The sequence below is a fragment of the Monodon monoceros genome, unplaced genomic scaffold, assembly GCF_005190385.1.
Source record: "Monodon monoceros isolate NGI ecotype Baffin Bay Population unplaced genomic scaffold, NGI_Narwhal_1 Super_Scaffold_6, whole genome shotgun sequence".
Classification (NCBI taxonomy): Eukaryota; Metazoa; Chordata; class Mammalia; order Artiodactyla; family Monodontidae; genus Monodon; species Monodon monoceros.
The window spans coordinates 84,851,576-84,871,273 of record NW_021703783.1 but is presented as its reverse complement, the minus strand read 5'-3'; the positions used below and the strand labels follow the sequence as shown (position 1 = coordinate 84,871,273).

The window sequence follows — 19,698 nt, the reverse complement described above, 5'->3', positions numbered from 1 at the left end:
ATAATATAATTCTAGCCATAGGTTTATGATTCCACGGAAAATTTAAAATTTTCTGAACAGATGGTTAAGAATCACCATGAATGGTTTTCAAGAAATACAAGTTGGGGCTCCACTGGTGGCGCAGTGGTTGAGCGTCCGCCTGCCGATGCTAGGGGACGCGGGTTCGTGCCCAGGTTCGGGAGGATCCCACATGCCGCAGAGCGGCTGGGCCCGTGAGCCATGGCCGCTGGGCCTGCGTGTCCGGAGCCTGTGCTCCACAATGGGAGAGGCCACAACAGTGAGAGGCCTGCGTACCGCAAAAAAAAAAAAAAAAAAAAAAAAAAAAGAAAGAAAGAAAGAAATACAAGTTGGCAGAAGAGAAAGGATTGGTATCCCTAATTTAAAGTGAACTTACAGGGACTTCCCTGGTGGCGAAGTGGTTAAGAATCTGCCTGCTAGTGCAGGGGACACGGGTTCGATCCCTGGTCTGGGAAGATCCCACGTGCCACGGAGCAACTAAGCCCATGCGCCACAACTACTGAGCCTGTACTCCAGAGCCTGTGAGCCACAACTACTGAAACCCGTGCACCTAGAGCCCGTGCTCCGCAACAAGAGAAGCCACCGCAATGAGAAGCCTGCGCACCGCAACGAAGAGTAGTCCCCACTCGCGTCAATTAGAGAAAGCTCACGCGCAGCGATGAAGACCCAACGCAACCAAAAAGAAAAAAAAAATGATAGAGCCTGCTTTGTAGCGGGTTGCGCAGTTATATGAGATCATTTATATAAAGTGCTTAGGCCATAATATGGTAATTATTTTACTACATTCTGAAAGAAAAAAATTATATTCAGGTTCCCTACCATGCCGGCAAGTACAGCTGCTCGGACAGATTACTAGGTTTCCTTTCTTCTTCATAAAGCCTTGCGATAAATCGCTAGGTCCCTTTCCCTTGAAAGCTGTACAAGACTAACATACCAAGCTTAGACATGAAAAGATAAAGCTTCACTTGAAAAACAGAGAACAAGAGGGTACAAGTTGCTAGTACAAATGTACATTCTAAAAGGTTAGATTAAATCATGGAGGATAAAGTCATACCTGATTTACTAAATGAAATTAGAACATGTTGGGTGTGTCACTATCCTTTGAAGTTGACAGCAAGGACAATAACTGCAGCCTTCTATGTACCCTTGAGTTTCTCTGCCAATGACAACATTGGGCTTAATGAACCACGGTTGTGATATGATTTGACAATTTTTGGTCTTATGTACTTAAGTACTCAATCATCACTTCTCAAAATACTAAAACCTCTTGAAGTGTGAAAGAGATTTAGGACAAATAAATGAGCTATTGTAATGTATTCTGTCCACATTATGCTTTAGAGTTTGTAGACAATTTCAAATACATTATCTCATTTGATTCTCACAATAGCTCTGCGAGGCAGTCAGGTAGGTTAGGAAATGGATGTTCAGGGAGACTAAAAGATTGGCTTGAGGTCATATAGCTAAGAAGCAGAAGTGAATTCAAACTCAGGCCCTGTGACTCTCAGTCCCATGCTACTTTTACTGAATAATGTTGGTACCTAACATCCTCAGAGGTAGAACAGGCTGAATTTTAGTTTTAAGAAGGATTCAAGTGAAAAAAATATGTTGCACAAAAGATGGCACTCCCCACGCCCATGGCATACTTAGCCAATCAGCCACAGAATTCTTTACTGCTTGTCCTGGATTTAGCTTCAAAATCCTCTCAACACAGTGCTCTGGGAGCTAATACTAAAAGATCAGAGCAGACACATGACCTTAAACTTATTTTCATGGGACTTCCCTGGTGGTCCAGTGGTTAGGACATTGCGCTTCCAACGCAGGGGTCTTGGATTCGATCCCTGGTTGGGGAACTAAGATCCTGCATGCCGTGTGGCATGGCCAAAGTGGGGGGGGGGGCGGAATCAGGTAATTCCTGCATGGTCTACTAGGCAATGCCCAGCACTTCATTAACACAAGGACCCAGTAAGTTCTGTTGTTCATTAAAAAAATAAACTTATTTTCATAAAAAGATGATTCATAGAGCTTATTCAAGGAAACTGGAGGGATCTGAGGTGGAGACTGTTGCTAATGCTTACCAATACCCAACACCCACACCCGCCTTTTCTCCTGGGCACATCTTCCTGACTCCTTTGCAGTTAGATGGGGCCAGACGACCATCTAGCCATCTAGTCATCAACTAACGATCTAGTTAGTTGTGCCCAATGTACCATGAGTAGAAGTGGGTGATCCTTTTCTTTCCCTTATCTTCTGAGTGATTAAGGAGACGCTTAAGGTTTCAGGGACTATTGAGTTACAAGATGGATGGAAGTTGGGTCTCTAAGTGGCTGAATGGAGTAGGGTCCGCGACACACACACCAACCTTCCCTAAACTTTGAACTACAATTTGAGAAATAAGGTTATGCTGAGGCTTTGCTCAGCAGTTCATCTACACACACCAATAAAGGTTGACTTCAATGACTATGCCCTTCCTGGAATCATCTTTTCGTGTCATTCTTAGAGGCGATACTGGATTAGGGGACCTCTTCACACATTTCTCCCATTCAAGTTTTAAAGACCTCATGAGTGCACATGATAGTGGATTTGTTTTTCTCTTTCTGATCCTTCCTTTTTGGAAGAAATCCCTAGTTGGGTGACCTTGGTGGGAACACAGGAGTCTAAGGGGCAGCTACTGTCTTGTTCCATCCCCTGCAAATTAGAGCCTGTGCCCTTGATAGAGATTCTTCCAACTGAATGTTGATATCTGAGACTTTAAATCTTGAGCAAATGAGGCAAAGCAGCAAGGACAACTGAGAAACCAATCTCTAAATCCAGCCTGGCTGAGGTCCTATGCTTGCATTGCCTTGGTTCTTCCCATCTTCCAAGCTTAATTCCCCAAGTAAAACAGATTCCATGAGGTACTTAAACCTCTCCAATAAACTCTCTTTCTGCTTCTGTTAGCTAGAGTCCATTTCTACATGGACTCTTGTGCCATGTGTTGTTCATGCGTATACACATACGCACACAACACAGAATAATCTAGCACCAACAGCAAGTGTTCTTTGCCAGGGCAATCCTTCCAAAACATAAATTGCTTGTAACCTTCTCCTGTTTCAAAAGATTCAATGGTTATCTCTTTCAGGACAAAACCCTCCCTTTTGAGCATGACATCCCAGAAGCCTTTTACCTTGCTTGTTTCCCCTCTCATCACTTCCCCTCTTCTATAGGCTGGACCCTTGGCTTACCATTTCTCCACACCGTCGTACCCACTGTGCACTTGGCCTCTTGTGCCTTTCCCTTTCTTGGCAAGTTCCTGCCTACCCTTCATGCTTTAGCTCAAGGGTGACCTCCACGAAACACAGTCTGGCAGTATTTCCTCTAACACCACGTGTATGTGTTTTATTGCCTGAATTACACTTTATTGCAATTGTTCACAAGTTTATCCTTCTTATTAGGTTACAAACTTCTTCAGGACAGTGTCTGTCTAGTCATCTGTGTATCAAAGATCTAGGATACTTCTTGGCACACTGTAGATGCTCAATAGCTATCTGTTGACTGAATGAACGAATGAACATGACCTGATGTCTGTGAGGCTCTGATGATCAGCAGAAGAATCCTTCTAAAACAACTGCAATAAAGACTGTGCAGTATTCCAGCCCTGAGTTACCCAAAGGTGGTTTAGAAAACAAAGAGACACCAGCTATCTTGAAATAATTTTTAATGTTTTAAAATTTAACTAGTGCACACAATACATGTTTTAGCAGAAGAAGAATGAAAATGTGTGTATGGTGTTTAATAAAATTGACATTACGAAACAAGACCATGTTAAGAAAATTCTCAAAAGTAAAAGTAAACATTTCAGTAAAAACCAAGTAAACAACACGCTAAGGGATAGGATTTTAAAATCCTAATAAATGTAGTTGCCTAAATCCAGACTTCAGACATTGAGATTTACTTTGTCACTTTAAAAAAAAAAAAAAAGGCAGAATGCCCTTCATTTTAAATGCATTTTTAAAAAATGTTTGCACATTGTTTTCCTGCTGGCAACTCAGTATAATCAAGTATATAAGAATACCAGACGGATTCCAATCTGATAATAAAAAAGGGTATCACCTGGTCTTCTGGTTAAATATACAGTTCACCTCAGAAAGCAACAAAAAGTTATGCTACACATTACATTTCTATGTCACACCCTCCCTGCTGTCCAGGCCCCAAAGTGAACACAGTTGAAAACTACTTCAACGTAAGAGAAAATGAAAACAAAAATCTACAGCACCTTTTGGTTTCTAAGCATAGGAAACAGGCAGAATGGAAATACAGGAAGAGGGAAACAATGGGTGAGACCAATGATGTGCTCTTCAGTAAAATTCCATTTATACACAGCTGCTCGAATGGACAGAATGGCTGATTTATGTATTGGTCACATGAGAAAAAAAAAACTGACTTTCAAAATTTCCTCGAATTCTGGCAGATCCCTCCAAAATGTAAAGACCGGAGATAATTTACTCACACAATCATTTCCTAGAACTTTATCAAATAATTAGGTAGCACCATAATGGTGAAGGTCGTGGTGAGGAAGAGAGGAAGAAAGGAGCATTATTTTTTACTTCCTACCCACTCTTCCCCATCAAATTACTAAGGTTCAATGAGTCCTCAGAAAACCAAACAATCAAAATGCATTTCATGCAAATAAAGCACTTTCCAGGCTGAGTCCGTCCAAAAGGTAGTGCTTCGCTTAACATTTCGGAAGAAGTATGTAATTCCAGGACAGTATGCAGACTTCTCTAGAATCCTGACAACCAGCGCCAGCTTGGCAAAGTTTAATTAAATGCATAAGAGTGGCAAATGATGATGATACTTAGAAGAGCATCTTGGTCACAGCAGGTAAGAATTTAATCAGCGCAGAAGGCGTTTGCTAGCACATTATATGGTTAAAAATTCCAGAGTTCAACTGTTTCTTTTTCAGACATGAATTTCACTGAGAATGGGGATCTTGTTTTATCAATTTTTCTTCTTACAAGTAAAACAATTCAAACCACTCCTGCCTTATGTAAAAATATTAAAATCTTATATAAACCTTATCAGTGGCCTGAGAAATGCAGGGACATTCACGAAGAGATGTGTGCAAAAACTGTTTCCCTCAGAGAGCAGGATAAGTGAGAAGAATCCACCCTCTAGAATAAAATTTTAGAAGGGGTTTGTTTCTATTTTCACTAAATGAACAAGGGAGGTTTTATCTAAAATTTGTATGTAGCTTTAAAATGTATTTAATACATTGAAATTCTAAACAAATACTGACAATTGGTATCACAAAGTGTGATTTGGTATATTTGTAGAATTTGAGGACTTATACTACGTAAGCTCCTATTACACATTAATAAAATTTAATTGTACATTTAAAATACGATTATCCCTTACTTCACATCATTTATTCAGAACATCAATCCCCTTGGTTATGTTCACAACTTTCAACCCCTTAAGAAGCTGTACCAAAGTTAAAAAAAATCATTAGATTTGATGTGAAACACAACTCCTTACAGGTTGAATGAATAAGCCAGATATATATGCTTAAGAAAACATTTACAAGTATTATATAGGTAATATAATTAATTACAAATTGCTTGCTGTTCATTAAAAACATCTCTTTTGGACTTGTAGATAGTGCACAAACAGGGTCATTACGACGTGCATGTCTTTGCAATGCTAATATTACTGGATTATACAGATTCGGGCTAACGCTGTGCCACACACAGGACTGAGGACGTGCTGCATCTGAAATGCCATTGATGGAAACAGACTGGGTACCTAAGTGCTGGGCTTCCAATCTCTTATCCAATGTCAGTTCCTCTTTAGTTAGTAGATGATGAAGCTTCCGCCTTCCCCGTGGCTTCCTCACTAAAGAGCAGCTTTCGAAGTATATTTGCATAAAATGGTCCATACACTTGTTTGTTGAGATTCACAATGCTTGCATATTGCGAGCCTAGCACCTCTAGCTCCTGCTGAACGACAGTGAGGCCTCCTGGCACGGCAGGCATGCATTTTTGAGGGTTTGGCAGACAAAGTAGGCTTTTCATGTATAGCTGGATTCGTTTTTCTGGGGAAAAAGAAGGCATCTTTATCTGTCCCATTATTAAAGCACGTGATTTTGAAAAATGAGAACAGTAATTGTGGTATGTGGATTGCGGCAACATTCTCAGTTCTTGACCTCTCCCTATATTCGTGCCCTTTCCAAAGCAGCCTTGCAGCTCTTCCCATCAAAGACTGGAGTCTGTTTCCCCATGCCTTGGAGCAGGGATGGCCTTACGACTTGCTTTGGCCAATGCAGAATGTGGCAGAAGTGCTGGTATGTGAGTTCCGTGCTCAAGAGGCATTGTTTGAACCCACTCTCTCTGCCTACCACCACCATGTAAACAAGCCTGGGCCTGATGAGGGACCATGTTGAGGGAAGCCCAGTTGTTCCATCTTAGGCCATCCTAGACCAACCTGTAGCCAACCAACTCCCAAGCACCTGAGAGAGCCCAGGCAAGATCAGCAGAGCTACCCACCCAAGCCACAGCTGACCACAAATGCACGCGTGCGTCCAGCAAGATCAAAAGAACTACCCAGTTGCCCCACAGACTTGTAAGCAATGACAGATGGAGTTTTGGGGTGATTTGTTATGCAGTAATAGCTAGCTAACAAAACATGCATAGCATTTTCAGGGTGGGGGTGGGGAATCTTTTACAAAAACTCAACGTCCATAATTTTAGTTATGTATCCTAAAGCTGAGTTTGTAAACTGGCACTGCCAGTTTGGTCCACGTAGTGTTTTTTAAAAATAGAAGTCATTTAAAACGAGGGGATTTCACATAGAAAATCAAAGTTTTGGTTCTTCTTGAAAAATCTACAGATCTGGCAAACTTGGGGGCCCAAACTGCCACATGGCAAGGGTGAGCACACATCCGAGTTTTCACAGGACAGTTAAAGTTGACACCTGCTGTCCTGGCATAATTAAAAAGAGCACTCTCAAAAGTGTCCTGGGGTGGAAAACAAATTATATGATCACCCCCCCATGTGGGCAACAATCTGGAGTCACTAAGGAAGGGCCACCCCACTGGCACTGCCACCTTCTCCATTCTTCCTGCTTCAGTGCCTCAGTGTATCTGCATTTGAGACGACTTCACAAAAGCACGCAAATGCATAAATAAGTGAAGCTGCAGTGGTATTGGACAAATGGTACTGGACAAGCCTGACATGCCCCAGCCCATGCTGCTCCAAGGATGTTCTCTGGCTTTGGAAACAGAAATCTCACAAATAAGGAAGTTTACTAAGGAAAATACACTCCATCGAATACAGATAACTATATTGCTGAAACTTATCTCTAAACACTTCTCCCAAAAATCACACGTTTCAGCCAGACCTGACCTAGAACTCAAAGTCCCCAGTGTCCCATGTCCGTATCTTAGCCCAAATTGTTTCCTCTTACTAGAATGCCTTTCCACCTCACCTCATCTCTGCACAAGTCGAGAGCATACTTCAATGCTGATGCTAAAGTCACCTCCTTTCTGTGGCTTTTCCTAGCAACTGTTACACTATCACCCCATATTACTGTTACTTGAGAATTTATCTCTCCCTTCTTAGACAGTGGGCTTTCTAAGGGTCAGGGCTATTTTTTTGTCTTATAATATCCCTGGTCTGGCATGTGGCAGGCACGTCATAAATGCTGCTTGAATTAAAGTGAGATTGGAATGAAAAAGGTCTATAAAGATAAACCCCAAACTGAAAGCAATGGGAGCCAGAGAGGAATGGGGGCTGGAGAAGGCAGTCAAAGATGACTTGGGCCTTATCCATAATTTGTCAACAAGAGGAAATTATTCATGGATGTATCACTTGTATAATTGAAAATTACTTTTTAAAAATGAAGGTGGCTATTAGCATGCAAATAATTTACACAGCAGGTAATCCATAAATCATTTTTACATGGTTTTGGTATATATTTGAAAAAAAATCATTTGAAGGAAAACTCCCTCTCTAATTACCTTTTTTAATGGCTAAGAACACAGTGGGAGTTTTAATTCCATTGTAGACAAATAGCACATCAAGTAAGAACAAAAGAAGGCAGACTGCGGATACCATGAACTACAGGGGAGGAAAGGCAGGGGTAAATTGGAGCCCCTCTTCTGTCCCAGGGATCCCTCTAAGTGCTTAATGTATTCCAGCTCCTCTGCAGGCAGAGAATTAAGAGGAAACTGTCTGCTAAATTCCCCGTTAGGCTGGCTGGTCGACTCTCAGAAGCTGGGTCTATTTTCATCACAGATACGGTCCAAACACTTTTCACAAGGCTGTTTAAAGAATGAAACTCTTTCAAAACTGTTATTATGCTGACAAGTGGTTCTGTCTCCTCTGTGGATGAGTCACAGTTTTTAGGCCAAGACTAAGGTGACAGAAGCGTCTGTCCATTTAGGAGCAGCCAAATGGAGCCCCTGCCAAAGACGTGCCCTTGGCTTCCAGAGCCCAGGGAGGGACGCTCAAGTGAGTCATTCACGTTGCTAGGCAACAATACTTTGAATGAGGTTACAAAATACTTCCAGTTTGCAAAAGAACAGGAAACTTGGACTGGGGAGAGCTGGGTGGAAAAAAGTTGCTTGACTGGATTTTAAGAGGCCACCTCGGGGTGGGGCATCTCCTGGATCCCAGCTTCCCTCTCCCTTGACATTGCAAGTACTTCCCTGATCTAAAGCAAGGGCATGGAGGACACCCAATGCTCTGGCCACGCTGCCAATGAGCAGCAGGGCTCCAGCTTTGACTGTAGTGCCCATTAGAGCAGTTAAGAATATGAGTCACTCTCCCCACCCCACCCCACCCTCTCTCTCTCTTACACTTCTTCCTCTTCCTCTTCCTCTTTCTCTTTCTCTGCTATGTGAGGACACAACAAGAAAGCAACCATCTACCAGCCAGGAAGAGAGCTCTCACCAGAGCCCAACCACGCTGGCACCTTGACCCCAGACTTCCAGCCTCTAGAACTGTAAGAAAATAAATTTCTTCTGTTAAAAAAAAAAAAAAAAAAAAAAAGAATATGAGTCAGAGAGGCTCAGGAAGAAGCCATACTCTGCAACCTGCTAGTTATGCGACCTCAGGTGAGTTACTTAACTGCTCTAAGTCTCCATGCATTCACCCATTCCACAGATATTTATTAAAGGTCATCTCTGGGCCCAGCATGGTATGGGGAAATAGCAGTGAGCAAATATGCACCCCGTCCTCGTGAGGCCTGTGCACTAGTGGGGGGTCTCTTGGTACGTGGCAGACTGCAGACAGCCTGCCCCTCTTTCTCCGGGGAACACCGTCTCCCTGTTGTTAGCGTTCAGCTGGAGACTACGGGCCATGAGATGCATGTCAGCAGTGAAGGTTACGCAGGGAAGGGCTCAGCCACAGGCAGCTGCGGTTATGCTGTGTGTGTTACTGTTTTCACCCGTCACCCCTCAGCAGCCCACATGCTACACACCAGACGGCTCTTTTCTTGGGGGTGGGGTTGAAGCCTAGAGCTATTAAGTGGCCTGGGTGGCCTAGATCGCCAGCATCCCGTGTCCCCAGGGATAAGAATGAGAGAAACTATTTAAGAGCCTCAACTAAATAATAGCAAGTACTTGTATTCTTAGGGAAGTCAGTGCTGTACTTTGAAAACTTGCAGATTAGTCCTGGAATGTTAGTATATTCGAATGCCACACTCTTTCCTCTGTCTGGTCCATTCCTCACCCTCTGCAGTAGACACCAGCTTTGTGTCCCACAGCACCCTCTTCCCTTCTTAAGGCCACAGCACCCTGATCTTGTTTGGGGGAAAACAATCTCTTCCCTAGTTTCAGACCAGGTGCTCACCAGGAATTGAACCCGTCTCAAGTTTAAGTTTCTTCCCTTCTGGCCACCATGAATGAGTCAACAATGGGACATGACCACCGTCTGGAGTCAATGAGACTCAATTCTGGGGTCACCATCTGAGCTAAGAGGGGAGGGAAACTGACTCCTTTTTTTTTTTTTTGGCTTGACTTAAACACAGAAAGATGTAGGCTGGAGCTGAAGTCATCTTGCTGTGTTGGGAAGAGACCCTCCATGGAGACAGCCAGCCCAGAGGAAGGCAGTGCTGAGGGACCAAAGTGGGGAAACCAGCACCCAGGACATAGTTTAAGCTCTGATTAAGCTGTACCAGCAGCCAATCCCACCCTGCTGTTTTCTGTTATATGAGCAAATACGTTCCCTTTTTGCTTAAGCCACTTTAGAAGCTTCGGTTCTCTGTCACAAGTAATAGAAAAAGTCCTAACTGATACATTCTCCCCAACTCACCAATACAACTTGACCTAAAGATATTCATTTTCTTAGCAATCAAGTACAAAAAAAAGTCTACCCACTATGTCTCTCAGTTGCAGGGTCTTTTTAACTCTTTGTCTCTCTAAGCCTGACCAACATAGGGGCCTCAGCTCACACAGGTTTGCTTCCAGCAGAGCCCGTGTCTGCTTTCCGGGAACACACTGCCAGCTGGTTTGGATTGCTCTATTGGTCTAGGAATTTAACATTACTGGCAGCATGATGTGATTTTCTTCATAGAAACCTATCGGCTGGGTAGTAAGGTAGAAGGCTCTGAAATATCCTCCCACTCTACTACATATACACACAGAAGCAGCAATGAGTCCCAAACCTTTGAAAATATTAATGCTTTCTTCATATTTTCAATATTTATTCACTCACCAAAAGAAGCAGGTAATCTGTTTAAGACTAAAATTTGACTGACACTTAACATTAGCCAAAACCAGCATGGTAAAGCAAATTGGAATTGAAGCAGAAACCAATAAAAACATGAAGACTCACCAATCAAGGACCAGATAGGATTGTCCTCCTCTTCGATGCTTGAGAACTGACCTACAAGATTAGCTTGAACCTCAGCATTTAGAGCAGGTAAACCTCTCTCCATCAGGGTCTTGTTTACCTCAACACAAGTCTGAACACCGATAGAATTTAGGACTTCCTTCAAGTTAAAGGTCCTACAAAACATGAAACAAAAATCCCATCAGGGATAGTTTTTATTTAGCAGGATTTTTGTTGTTGTTGTTGTTTTAAAAATATACCAACTTATTTCAAATGTCTACCAATTTTTCCCTATACAGACAATAATTACCTCTATTAGAATGAGCTTAGAAAATAGTAACTCCTCCCAACCATCCTTTATATGTAGCAGATTTGTAAATGCTTAAAACCACTCAATTCTGTGGGTAATGTTTAAATAGGAAAGCACAGATAGAAAAATGTGGTCCCTGAAAATAAGTCTGCAACCCCATCTTCAGGCAGGGCTATCAGAAAGGGAAAGAGTAGGTTCTTTAAAAAGTAACCTATTTACTTCTTAAAATAAACCCTCTGGTCTGAGTGGATTCATTCATAGATTTTTTTTTTTAATGTGCTTGGAAAATGAGGTACGATCAATTCCTTTATCCATGCCTGAGCAGTAAATCTCTAACACCAATCAAAAACAAGAAATGAAGATATTCAGAAGCCAATACCATGAAGACAAGTTACCTAAAACTCTTGACCTACCATGATGAAAGGTAAGAAACTCCTTGGATTGTTACTTTCAAGTAACTGATCAGTAATACCAAATATATACAGTCCAGAAAACTGTAAAAAGTAGTTAGTGGTGGGTTATTTAACAGGTAAGGAAAAAGGTGTAATTAGAAACAGCATTTGTTGGATCTGCACTATTGGGGAATGATGATGGAAAATTGCTGCTCACTAGTCAGAAAGGGTCTTTAAGACAACTTTGTGCAAAATGGGAATTAAAGGATAAGAGATGGGGGGATGGGGTGGGGGGAATTAGACAAAACAATAATATAATCAGATAAGCAAAACAACTATAAAGAAGATGACTTAACAACTAAGTAGTTATTAAAAGCTGACGTTTATCAAGCACTTACCATGTGCCAGACACCTGCCCTAGGTGCTTCACACAGTCATCTTAAGTTTCCATTAACCCTAAGGTAGGTACAATTATTCCCTTTTTACAAATGAGGAGGTGAGACTCAGAGTGATTCAGGATCTTATTCAATGGTACATAACAAGTCAGTAGCATAGCTAGGATTTAAACCCTGGTTTGCCTGACCCCAAAGCCTGTCCTCTTAGTAACCATTTTGCTGTGTGCTTTATATTAATACTTAAGCAGTACTGGGGGTTCACTAAAGGCTTAATAAATTAGAATTCCTGGAAAATAATGGTTACCCAGTGTGGGAAAATGCTAAAAGAAGATCTATTGCAAAACCAGAGCCAGAGCAGATTTCTTTTTATTATAGGTCTTGGGTCCTGGAACGTGAAATAAAGGAGCCTGGCAAGTTAGCACCAGGATCAGTAGAAAGGGCAGGGCCTTGACATAGGCCAGGGTTCAGGCCTTGGCTTGTCCTTTTCTTGGTGTGCAACCCAAGGCAAATCCTATTCTCTCTCTGAGCTTCAGGTCAAAATGAGAACTCTGGATGCTATAACCACTTGGGCTTCTTTTGGCTTTTAATATTCTAGGATTTTATCAAGTCATTTATGTGCTCTCTAAGTAATGGGCCGGAGGATGGGAGGTTGGGTGTATCTCCCTTCAAAGAGAGGAATAAAGTCCCTGAAAACACCTGAAAGGGGAACCAGCAAGAGGAGCTGACCCATATGAGACCCATGGAAACATCTGGCCATTGGCTAAGACTAGGAATTTTCTAACGTGGACAGGATTCCCAATAGGATGATCTAAATGCAAAATTGAAATGGGATTCTAGTATTCAATGAAGGTTTGATACTGGGAAATGAATTTGGCAAAAACAAAACTTTCACTGGACTTGCAGAGCATCTCTGAAGGACAGAGATGTCACCACTCCGAAGATTTCACAGAGGCTGGGTCAGTGAAGCTGGTAAACATTTCATGGCAGAAAACCTATGGAGTTGGAACAACTGAATCGGAAAGCCTTTTTGATAGGGTGTTCTAAACACTGAGCATGGCGGATTTCTGGGTTTTGTTGGTTTTTTCCACAACACTGTCAAAGAAGAGCTTTTGCACACACCCATCCCAAGCAGAAACACTATACTCACCCTGGCACTTGTTATGGAAAAGACCTCTCCTTTCCTATGATGGGACATCTAAGCCTTCAGTGATATTAAAAGAAATTCTAAAAGAAGAAGGTGTGAGCTAAGCTTCTCAAAAGCACAGTCCTGAATATCACATCCAGATGTCAAGGTTATTTACATTCTCTGAAACACATGCAGACCCTGAATACAAGGCAAAGCAGATAAAAATGCTTGGAACTTACTCTTTGTTCATGCCGTCAAGTAGAACAGCTGAAATCTTTTTTACCCTGATTGCAAGCTCAGGTAGGCCTTCTGTCATAGCACCCACCATGTTGTTGGTGATTAGGGACAGGCAGGCAATCATTTTCAGTTGATTCAGCTTTTCTGTCAGTTCCTGAAGACGTGCTCCATCTGTCATGAGTGTCTAGCATGTTTATTTAAAATGTAAAAATAGTAAGGGAAGCTCAATACCATGAACTTGTAAAATAAGCAATGTTACATCCAAACTCCCATTTTTATCTGATTTCAGTAAAGTCATTAAATCACATGCAACACAGACAGACCAGCTGATTCACAGTTTGAACTTAAGAATTAGAATACTGGAAAACTTGAGTGAAGGAAAAAAAAATCACTCACCTCTGGTAATTCTTTTTTCTGATAATCCCACTGTAACAATTTCAAATAACTATTATTTAGCACCAATGTAGGGCTCAGGCTTGGCCTGGAGCTGTTTTTGGCCCCGGGAGTTAAAGCAGTCTCAGAAAGAGAAAGTAATTCTTCATGTACAGATTCTTTTATCCATTCTGTAGTTTGATCAAGAGCACCTGCAAGTACAAAGGCCACATATTTGTCCTCCAGCTGATGGATTCCTTCATTTGTGCATTCTACATGACAGATGTCAGGTTAGGTGCTGGGCATGAATGACAAAACAGCCATGGCCCTCAAGGAGCTGAGCTTAGAGTCCAGATGGGCAGACAGACCTGTAAGCTCACAATTACAGCAGAATACAGTGAATACTAGAAGACACAGAGGAGTGGAGGGAGGAGAGGCTGTCCAGGACAGGCTGTAAGAGGAACTCCATAAGTGACACTTCAGGATACAAGGCAAACAGTGGAAAGAGCTGTCACGCCAGGATAGGAGAATAGCCCACACAAAGACCCGGAATAGTGAGAAAATATGGTAATTTGGATGCTACAAGCAAATCTGTACTGCTGGTCTATAAAGAACTAGGCGGGAGAGAGAGTGGCAGCAGATGGCATCAGATGGATAGACAGGCCAGCTCACACATGACCTTGAGTCTTGTGCAGAGAAGGTATTTAGATTAAAGGCATTGATGATTAATTAAACATTTTTGGGTTCCAGACCCCTCCTCGGAGTGTCTGAATAGAGCTATGCCTTTCCCAGCAGGCTGGTGTGCACACTTTATTTTACTTCAGACCCAGTTCTAAGGTTTCCCCCTAGAAATAAATTGCTTTTTATACCACATTTCTTATAAAATTATGTATTTGGTATAATTTATAAGGTGGAGATTGCTTAAAAATGCAGACTGAACACAGGTGCAGATTTTTTAAAAAGACCCAGAGAACAAAATAAATAGTCACCCTGGAAACAGGGGTAATTTATGAGCAGCTCAGTTTGCCACACTTAAGCAACACCACCTCCAGAATTTCACAACTTTGTTTCTCCTCAGTTGGCAAATGTTGTTCTTGGTTTTCCCAGTTCTGTTTATAAAGATACAAAAGACTTGCAGTCTTTTATTTAAAAGGTACCCAACAGACAGAAACAGTGGAAACCATCATGGATATAATTACAATATGGCAGTAATAAGCATTTATGCTGCAAGCTTAATCATTTACAGCTGACAGATTTAAAAGCCCATTTCTTTATCTCAAACAAAAGCAACAGTGTAGCAGAGGTTCTCAATCCTGGCTGATTGTAGAATCACCTGGGGAACTTTAAAAAGAAAGAAATGTGATCTTGGGCACTGGCTCTTGGAGATTTTGATTTAATCAGTCTGAGATGGGGCTCAGGCATCTGTGTTTAAACACCCTAGGTGATTCTAATATGTAGCCAGAATTGAGTACAACTGGTAAAGCAGAAAGAGCATGAGTTTAGAGGGAAACATGGGCTTTTCTCTAAGGGATCCGCTGAGATTTCACTCCCACAAGCTAGTACACTGACTGTTCTATGTGGCTCCAAAATCGAGGTCAACCCTATGAGGCACTGGTACCCCGTGGTTTTTCATATGGAAAAGAGCCTCTCCATTCATTTCTTCAATGACAACTGAGCACCTACTATACACCAGATACTATACCAAGTGCAGAGAATTCACAGATGAGTAAACACAGTCCCTATACTCAAAAACCTCCTTATCTACCAGGAGAGAGAAACAGAACAATAGGCAATGGTTTTACCGGTGCATTTACCTAAGAATTTCTCAGGGGCAGTGGAGGCCCAAGAGCACTTCCCCACCAACATACGTTCCTGTTTCCTGCCAGGAAGTCTTGGACTAACCCCGCCGAAACTATCTCTGGTTCTCTCAGTCCATATCCTGCCAGTCCTCAGTGGTCCAGCCTCTTCCTGTGGGAAGGCTTTCTTTTTTTTTTTTTTTTTTGCGGTACGCGGGCCTATCACTGTTGTGGCCTCTCCCGTTGCGGAGCACAGGCTCCGGACGCGCAGGCTCAGTGGCCACGGCTCACGGGCCCAGCCGCTCCGCGGTATGTGGGATCCTCCCAGACCGGGGCAAGAACCCGGGTCCCCTGCATCGGCAGGCGGACTCTCAACCACTGCCACCAGGGAAGCCCGGGAAGCCTTTCTTGATTGTATGGACCCATCCTTATCACTGCCTTCTTTTTGTTTTTTATATTAATTTATTTATTATTTTTGGCTGCGTTGGGTCTTCGTTGCTGCGCGCGGGCTTTCCCTAGTTGGGGCGAGCGGGGGCTACTCTTCGTTGCGGTGCCCTGGCTTCTCACTGCAGTGGCTTCTCTTGTTGCGGAGCACGGGCTCCAGGTACACGGGCTTCAGTAGTTGTGGCGCATGGGCTTAGATGCTCCGCGGCATGTGGGATCTTCCTGGACCAGGGCTTGAACCCATGTCCCCTGCACTGGCAGGTGGATTCTTAACCACTGCGCCACCAGGGAAGCCCTATCACTGCCTTCTTGAGGCACATCTGCCTTTGAATTTTTGATCTGGCTGTCATTTCTCTTAAATAGCTGACCTGAAAAACAGCTTCTCTATTTACTAAAAAAAAGTTATTAAATAGTTCATGTGCCTTTAATATTACTAGTGATATGAAAATGAGACTCCTTGAGAGTCCAAGCCTATGACGTTTATTTTTTATATAGTTTTCCCTTGACTTAGCTCACAGCACAACCTGATAGGTGTGTGAGATATCTGGCCTTGTCTTGGCAGACCCCTTTGCGTTGGAAACTAATCAAACGTTTTTCCAGTGGTACTTGTCACTTAGTAGGTTCTCAAAAAACCTCTGCTCTCTATACCTGGCATGAGAGACCCGGTAGGTTTCCTATTTAATTCACCATCTCTGGAGGTAACCATGGGCTTAAGTACTGACTCAAATAGTCTCCTTTAGACTGACAAATTGATTTGGTCCTATATGCCTGAAGATATCTTTCCCTTCAACTGTCATGCAGTAAAATGTTTACTAATATACACTGTGCATGCAAATCAAACTAGAAGACACAGGGTGTTTTAACTCCTTCAGAAAGCAGAGGAGGGAACACTTCCTAATTTATCTTACGAGGGCAGCTTTGCTCTGACACCAAAACCAAGCAATGGCATTATAAGAAAAGAAAATTACAGGGGGACATCTTTCATAAATATAGATGTAAAAATCCTTAAGGAAGCATTAGAAAGGCAATAAGATAAAGATAATATACCGGGGCCGAGTGATTGGATAAACATCTCAGGATTGCAAGCTTGGTTTAACACTATAAAAAAAATCAGTCACTCTAATTCGCCACATTAACACAATCAAGGAGAAGAAAAATATGACCAATTGAGTAAATGCAGAAAAAGCATGGAAACAAATTTAATATGTGACCTATTTAGATAAAAATTCTCAACAGGGCTTCCCTGGTGGCACAGTGGTTGAGAGTCCACCTGCCGATGCAGGGGACACGGGTTCGTGCCCTGGTCCGGGAAGATCCCACATGCCGCGAAGCGGCTAGGCCCATGAGCCATGGCCGCTGAGCCTGTGCGTCCGGAGCCTGTGCTCCGCAACGGGAGAGGCCACAACAGTGAGAGGTTCGCGTACCACACACACACAAAAAAAAACTCAACAAACTAGAAATAGAAGAAAACTTCCTTAACCCCCAAAAATGACATCTATGAGAAGCTGCGGCTAACATCATATTTAATGCTCAAACAATAAACATTCTTCTGCTAGAAAAGCAAGGATGCCCTTTCTCATGACTTCTATTCAACATCTGATGGGAGGTCCCAGTCAGTGCAATAAGATAATCCAAAGAAATAAAAGGCAACATGATTCTATATACTATAGAAAAACCTAAGGAATACTCCAAAAAGCTATTAGAATTAATAAGTTAATTTAGCAAGGTCTCAGGATGCAAAGTCGATCCTCAAAAATCAATTATATTTCTATATGCTAGAAAACAAAAAGTTTTATAAAATAGCATTTATAACACCAGAAGAACATAAAATGAGATTAAATTTAACAAAATAGGAGCTTCCATGGCAGCGCAGTGGTTAAGAATCTGCCTGCCAATGCAGGGGACACAGGTTCGATCCCCGGTCTGAGAAGATCCCACATGCCGTGGAGCAACTAAGCCCACGTGCCACAACTACTGAGCCTGTGCTCTAGAGCCCGCGAGCCACAACTACTGAGCCCACATGCCACAACTACTGAAGTCCGTGCACCTAGAGCCCGTGCTCTGCACGCAACAAGAGAAGCCACTGCAATCAGAAGCCTGCGCACCACAACGAAGAGTAGCCCCCACTCACTGCAACTACAGAAACCCCGCGCGTAGCAACGAAGATCCAATGCAGCCAAAAATAAATTAATTAAATAAATTTTAAAAAATTACAAGACCAGTACACCAAAACTAAAACAATATTGCTGAAATAAATTAAAGATTTAAGTAGAGATATTGAGTTCACATATCAGTAGATTCAACATTATTAAGATGTCAGTTCAACATAATTCCAATCACCATCCCAGCTGGCTTTTCTGCAGAACGAGATAAACTAATTAAAAAATGCATATGGAAATTCAAAGGACCTAAAATAGGCAAAACAATTCTGAAAAAGAATTAAGTTGGAAGCTAACACTATCTGACTTCAAGACTTAGCCTCAGTAACCAGGATAGTGTTGTATCAGCTAAGAGTAGAAATATAGATCAATGGAAAAGACTAGAGAGTCTAATAAAAAGGAATGAAGTACTGATATGTGATACAACATGGGTAAATCTTTAAAACACAATACTAAGTGGAAGAAACCAGACACAAAAAGCTACATATTATATGATTCCATTTATATGAAATGTCCTGAACCGTCAAATCCATAGAGACAGAAAGTAGAACTGTGGTTGTCAAGGGCTAAGGGAAGGGAGGAATGAGGAGATACTGCTAATGAGTTTGGGGTTTATTCTGGAAGCATGAAAATCTTACGGAATTAAATACTGGTGATGGTTGCATAACCTTGTGAAAATACTAAAAAACACTGAATTATACACATTTAAAATTTAATTTTATGGTATGTAAATTATATCTCAATTTAAAAAAAGAATAAAGAGTTCAGAAATAGAATCACAAATGTATGGTCAATTGATTTTCAACAAAAATGCCAAAGCAATTCAAAGGAGAAAAGATAGTTTTTTCAACAAATAGTTCTAGAATTAGATATATGAATGGAAAATTTTGAACCTTGAAATATACTGCCTTGAAATGATTCATAAGCCTAAAAGTCTAAAACTTCTAGAACATACAAAAAAAATTTTCATGACCTTAGGATATACAAAGATTTTGTAAACAATTCACTAAATGCACAAACCATAGAAGAAAATTTTATTATTTGCACTTCATCAAAATAAAAAACTTCTTCTTTTCAAAGGATAGGGTTAAGAGAATGAAAAATGCAAGCCACAGATGGGAAGAAAGTTTCACAACACAAAAATATGACAAGGGACTTGCTTCCACAATATATAAAGAGCTCTTCAAATCAATAATAAGACAACCCAATTTAAAAATGGGCAAAAGATTTGAACAGACACTTCACGTAAGAAGATAAATAAATGGCCATTTAGCATATAAAAGATGCTAAACATCATTAGTCATCAGGGAAATGTATATTAAAACCACATGAGATACTTTCACATTCTCTATAAATATATATAGGGTAAAATTTAAAAGACTGATAATACCTAGTGTTGGTGAAAATGTAAAGCAGTTGGAACTCTCATACACTGATGGTGAGTATAAAATGGCACAACTACATTGGAAAATAATTGGCTGTTTTTTCTAAAATTAACCATATATTTACCATATGACTCAGCCATTCCACTCCTAGGTGTTTATCCAAGAAAATGAAAACACATGCCCACACAAAGACTGGTACACAAATGTTCACAGAGGCTTTATTCATAGTAGCCTAAAACCAGAAACAACACAGATG

General features: G+C 41.5%; 1 protein-coding gene across 7 annotated transcripts in view; it reads right to left on the bottom strand.

Annotated features, from left to right (window-relative positions):
* Positions 1 to 3,695: 3,695 nt before the first annotated feature.
* The window catches only part of TCP11L2 (t-complex 11 like 2), a 41,684-nt gene continuing 25,681 nt past the window's right edge, over positions 3,696 to 19,698 (bottom strand). For 6 of the 7 annotated variants that reach the window (XM_029206079.1, XM_029206081.1, XM_029206074.1 and 3 more), the window contains 4 exons: positions 13,683 to 13,870; positions 13,289 to 13,470; positions 10,830 to 11,002; positions 5,394 to 6,088 (listed from right to left, as the gene is read on the bottom strand). In XM_029206079.1, coding sequence (XP_029061912.1) covers positions 5,844 to 6,088; positions 10,830 to 11,002; positions 13,289 to 13,470; positions 13,683 to 13,870 — 788 coding nt within the window. In that variant the 3' untranslated portion in view covers positions 5,394 to 5,843. Of the gene's footprint in view, positions 6,089 to 10,829; positions 11,003 to 13,288; positions 13,471 to 13,682; positions 13,871 to 19,698 lie in introns of all 7 variants that reach the window. The other variant, XM_029206076.1, reaches the window with a different exon arrangement.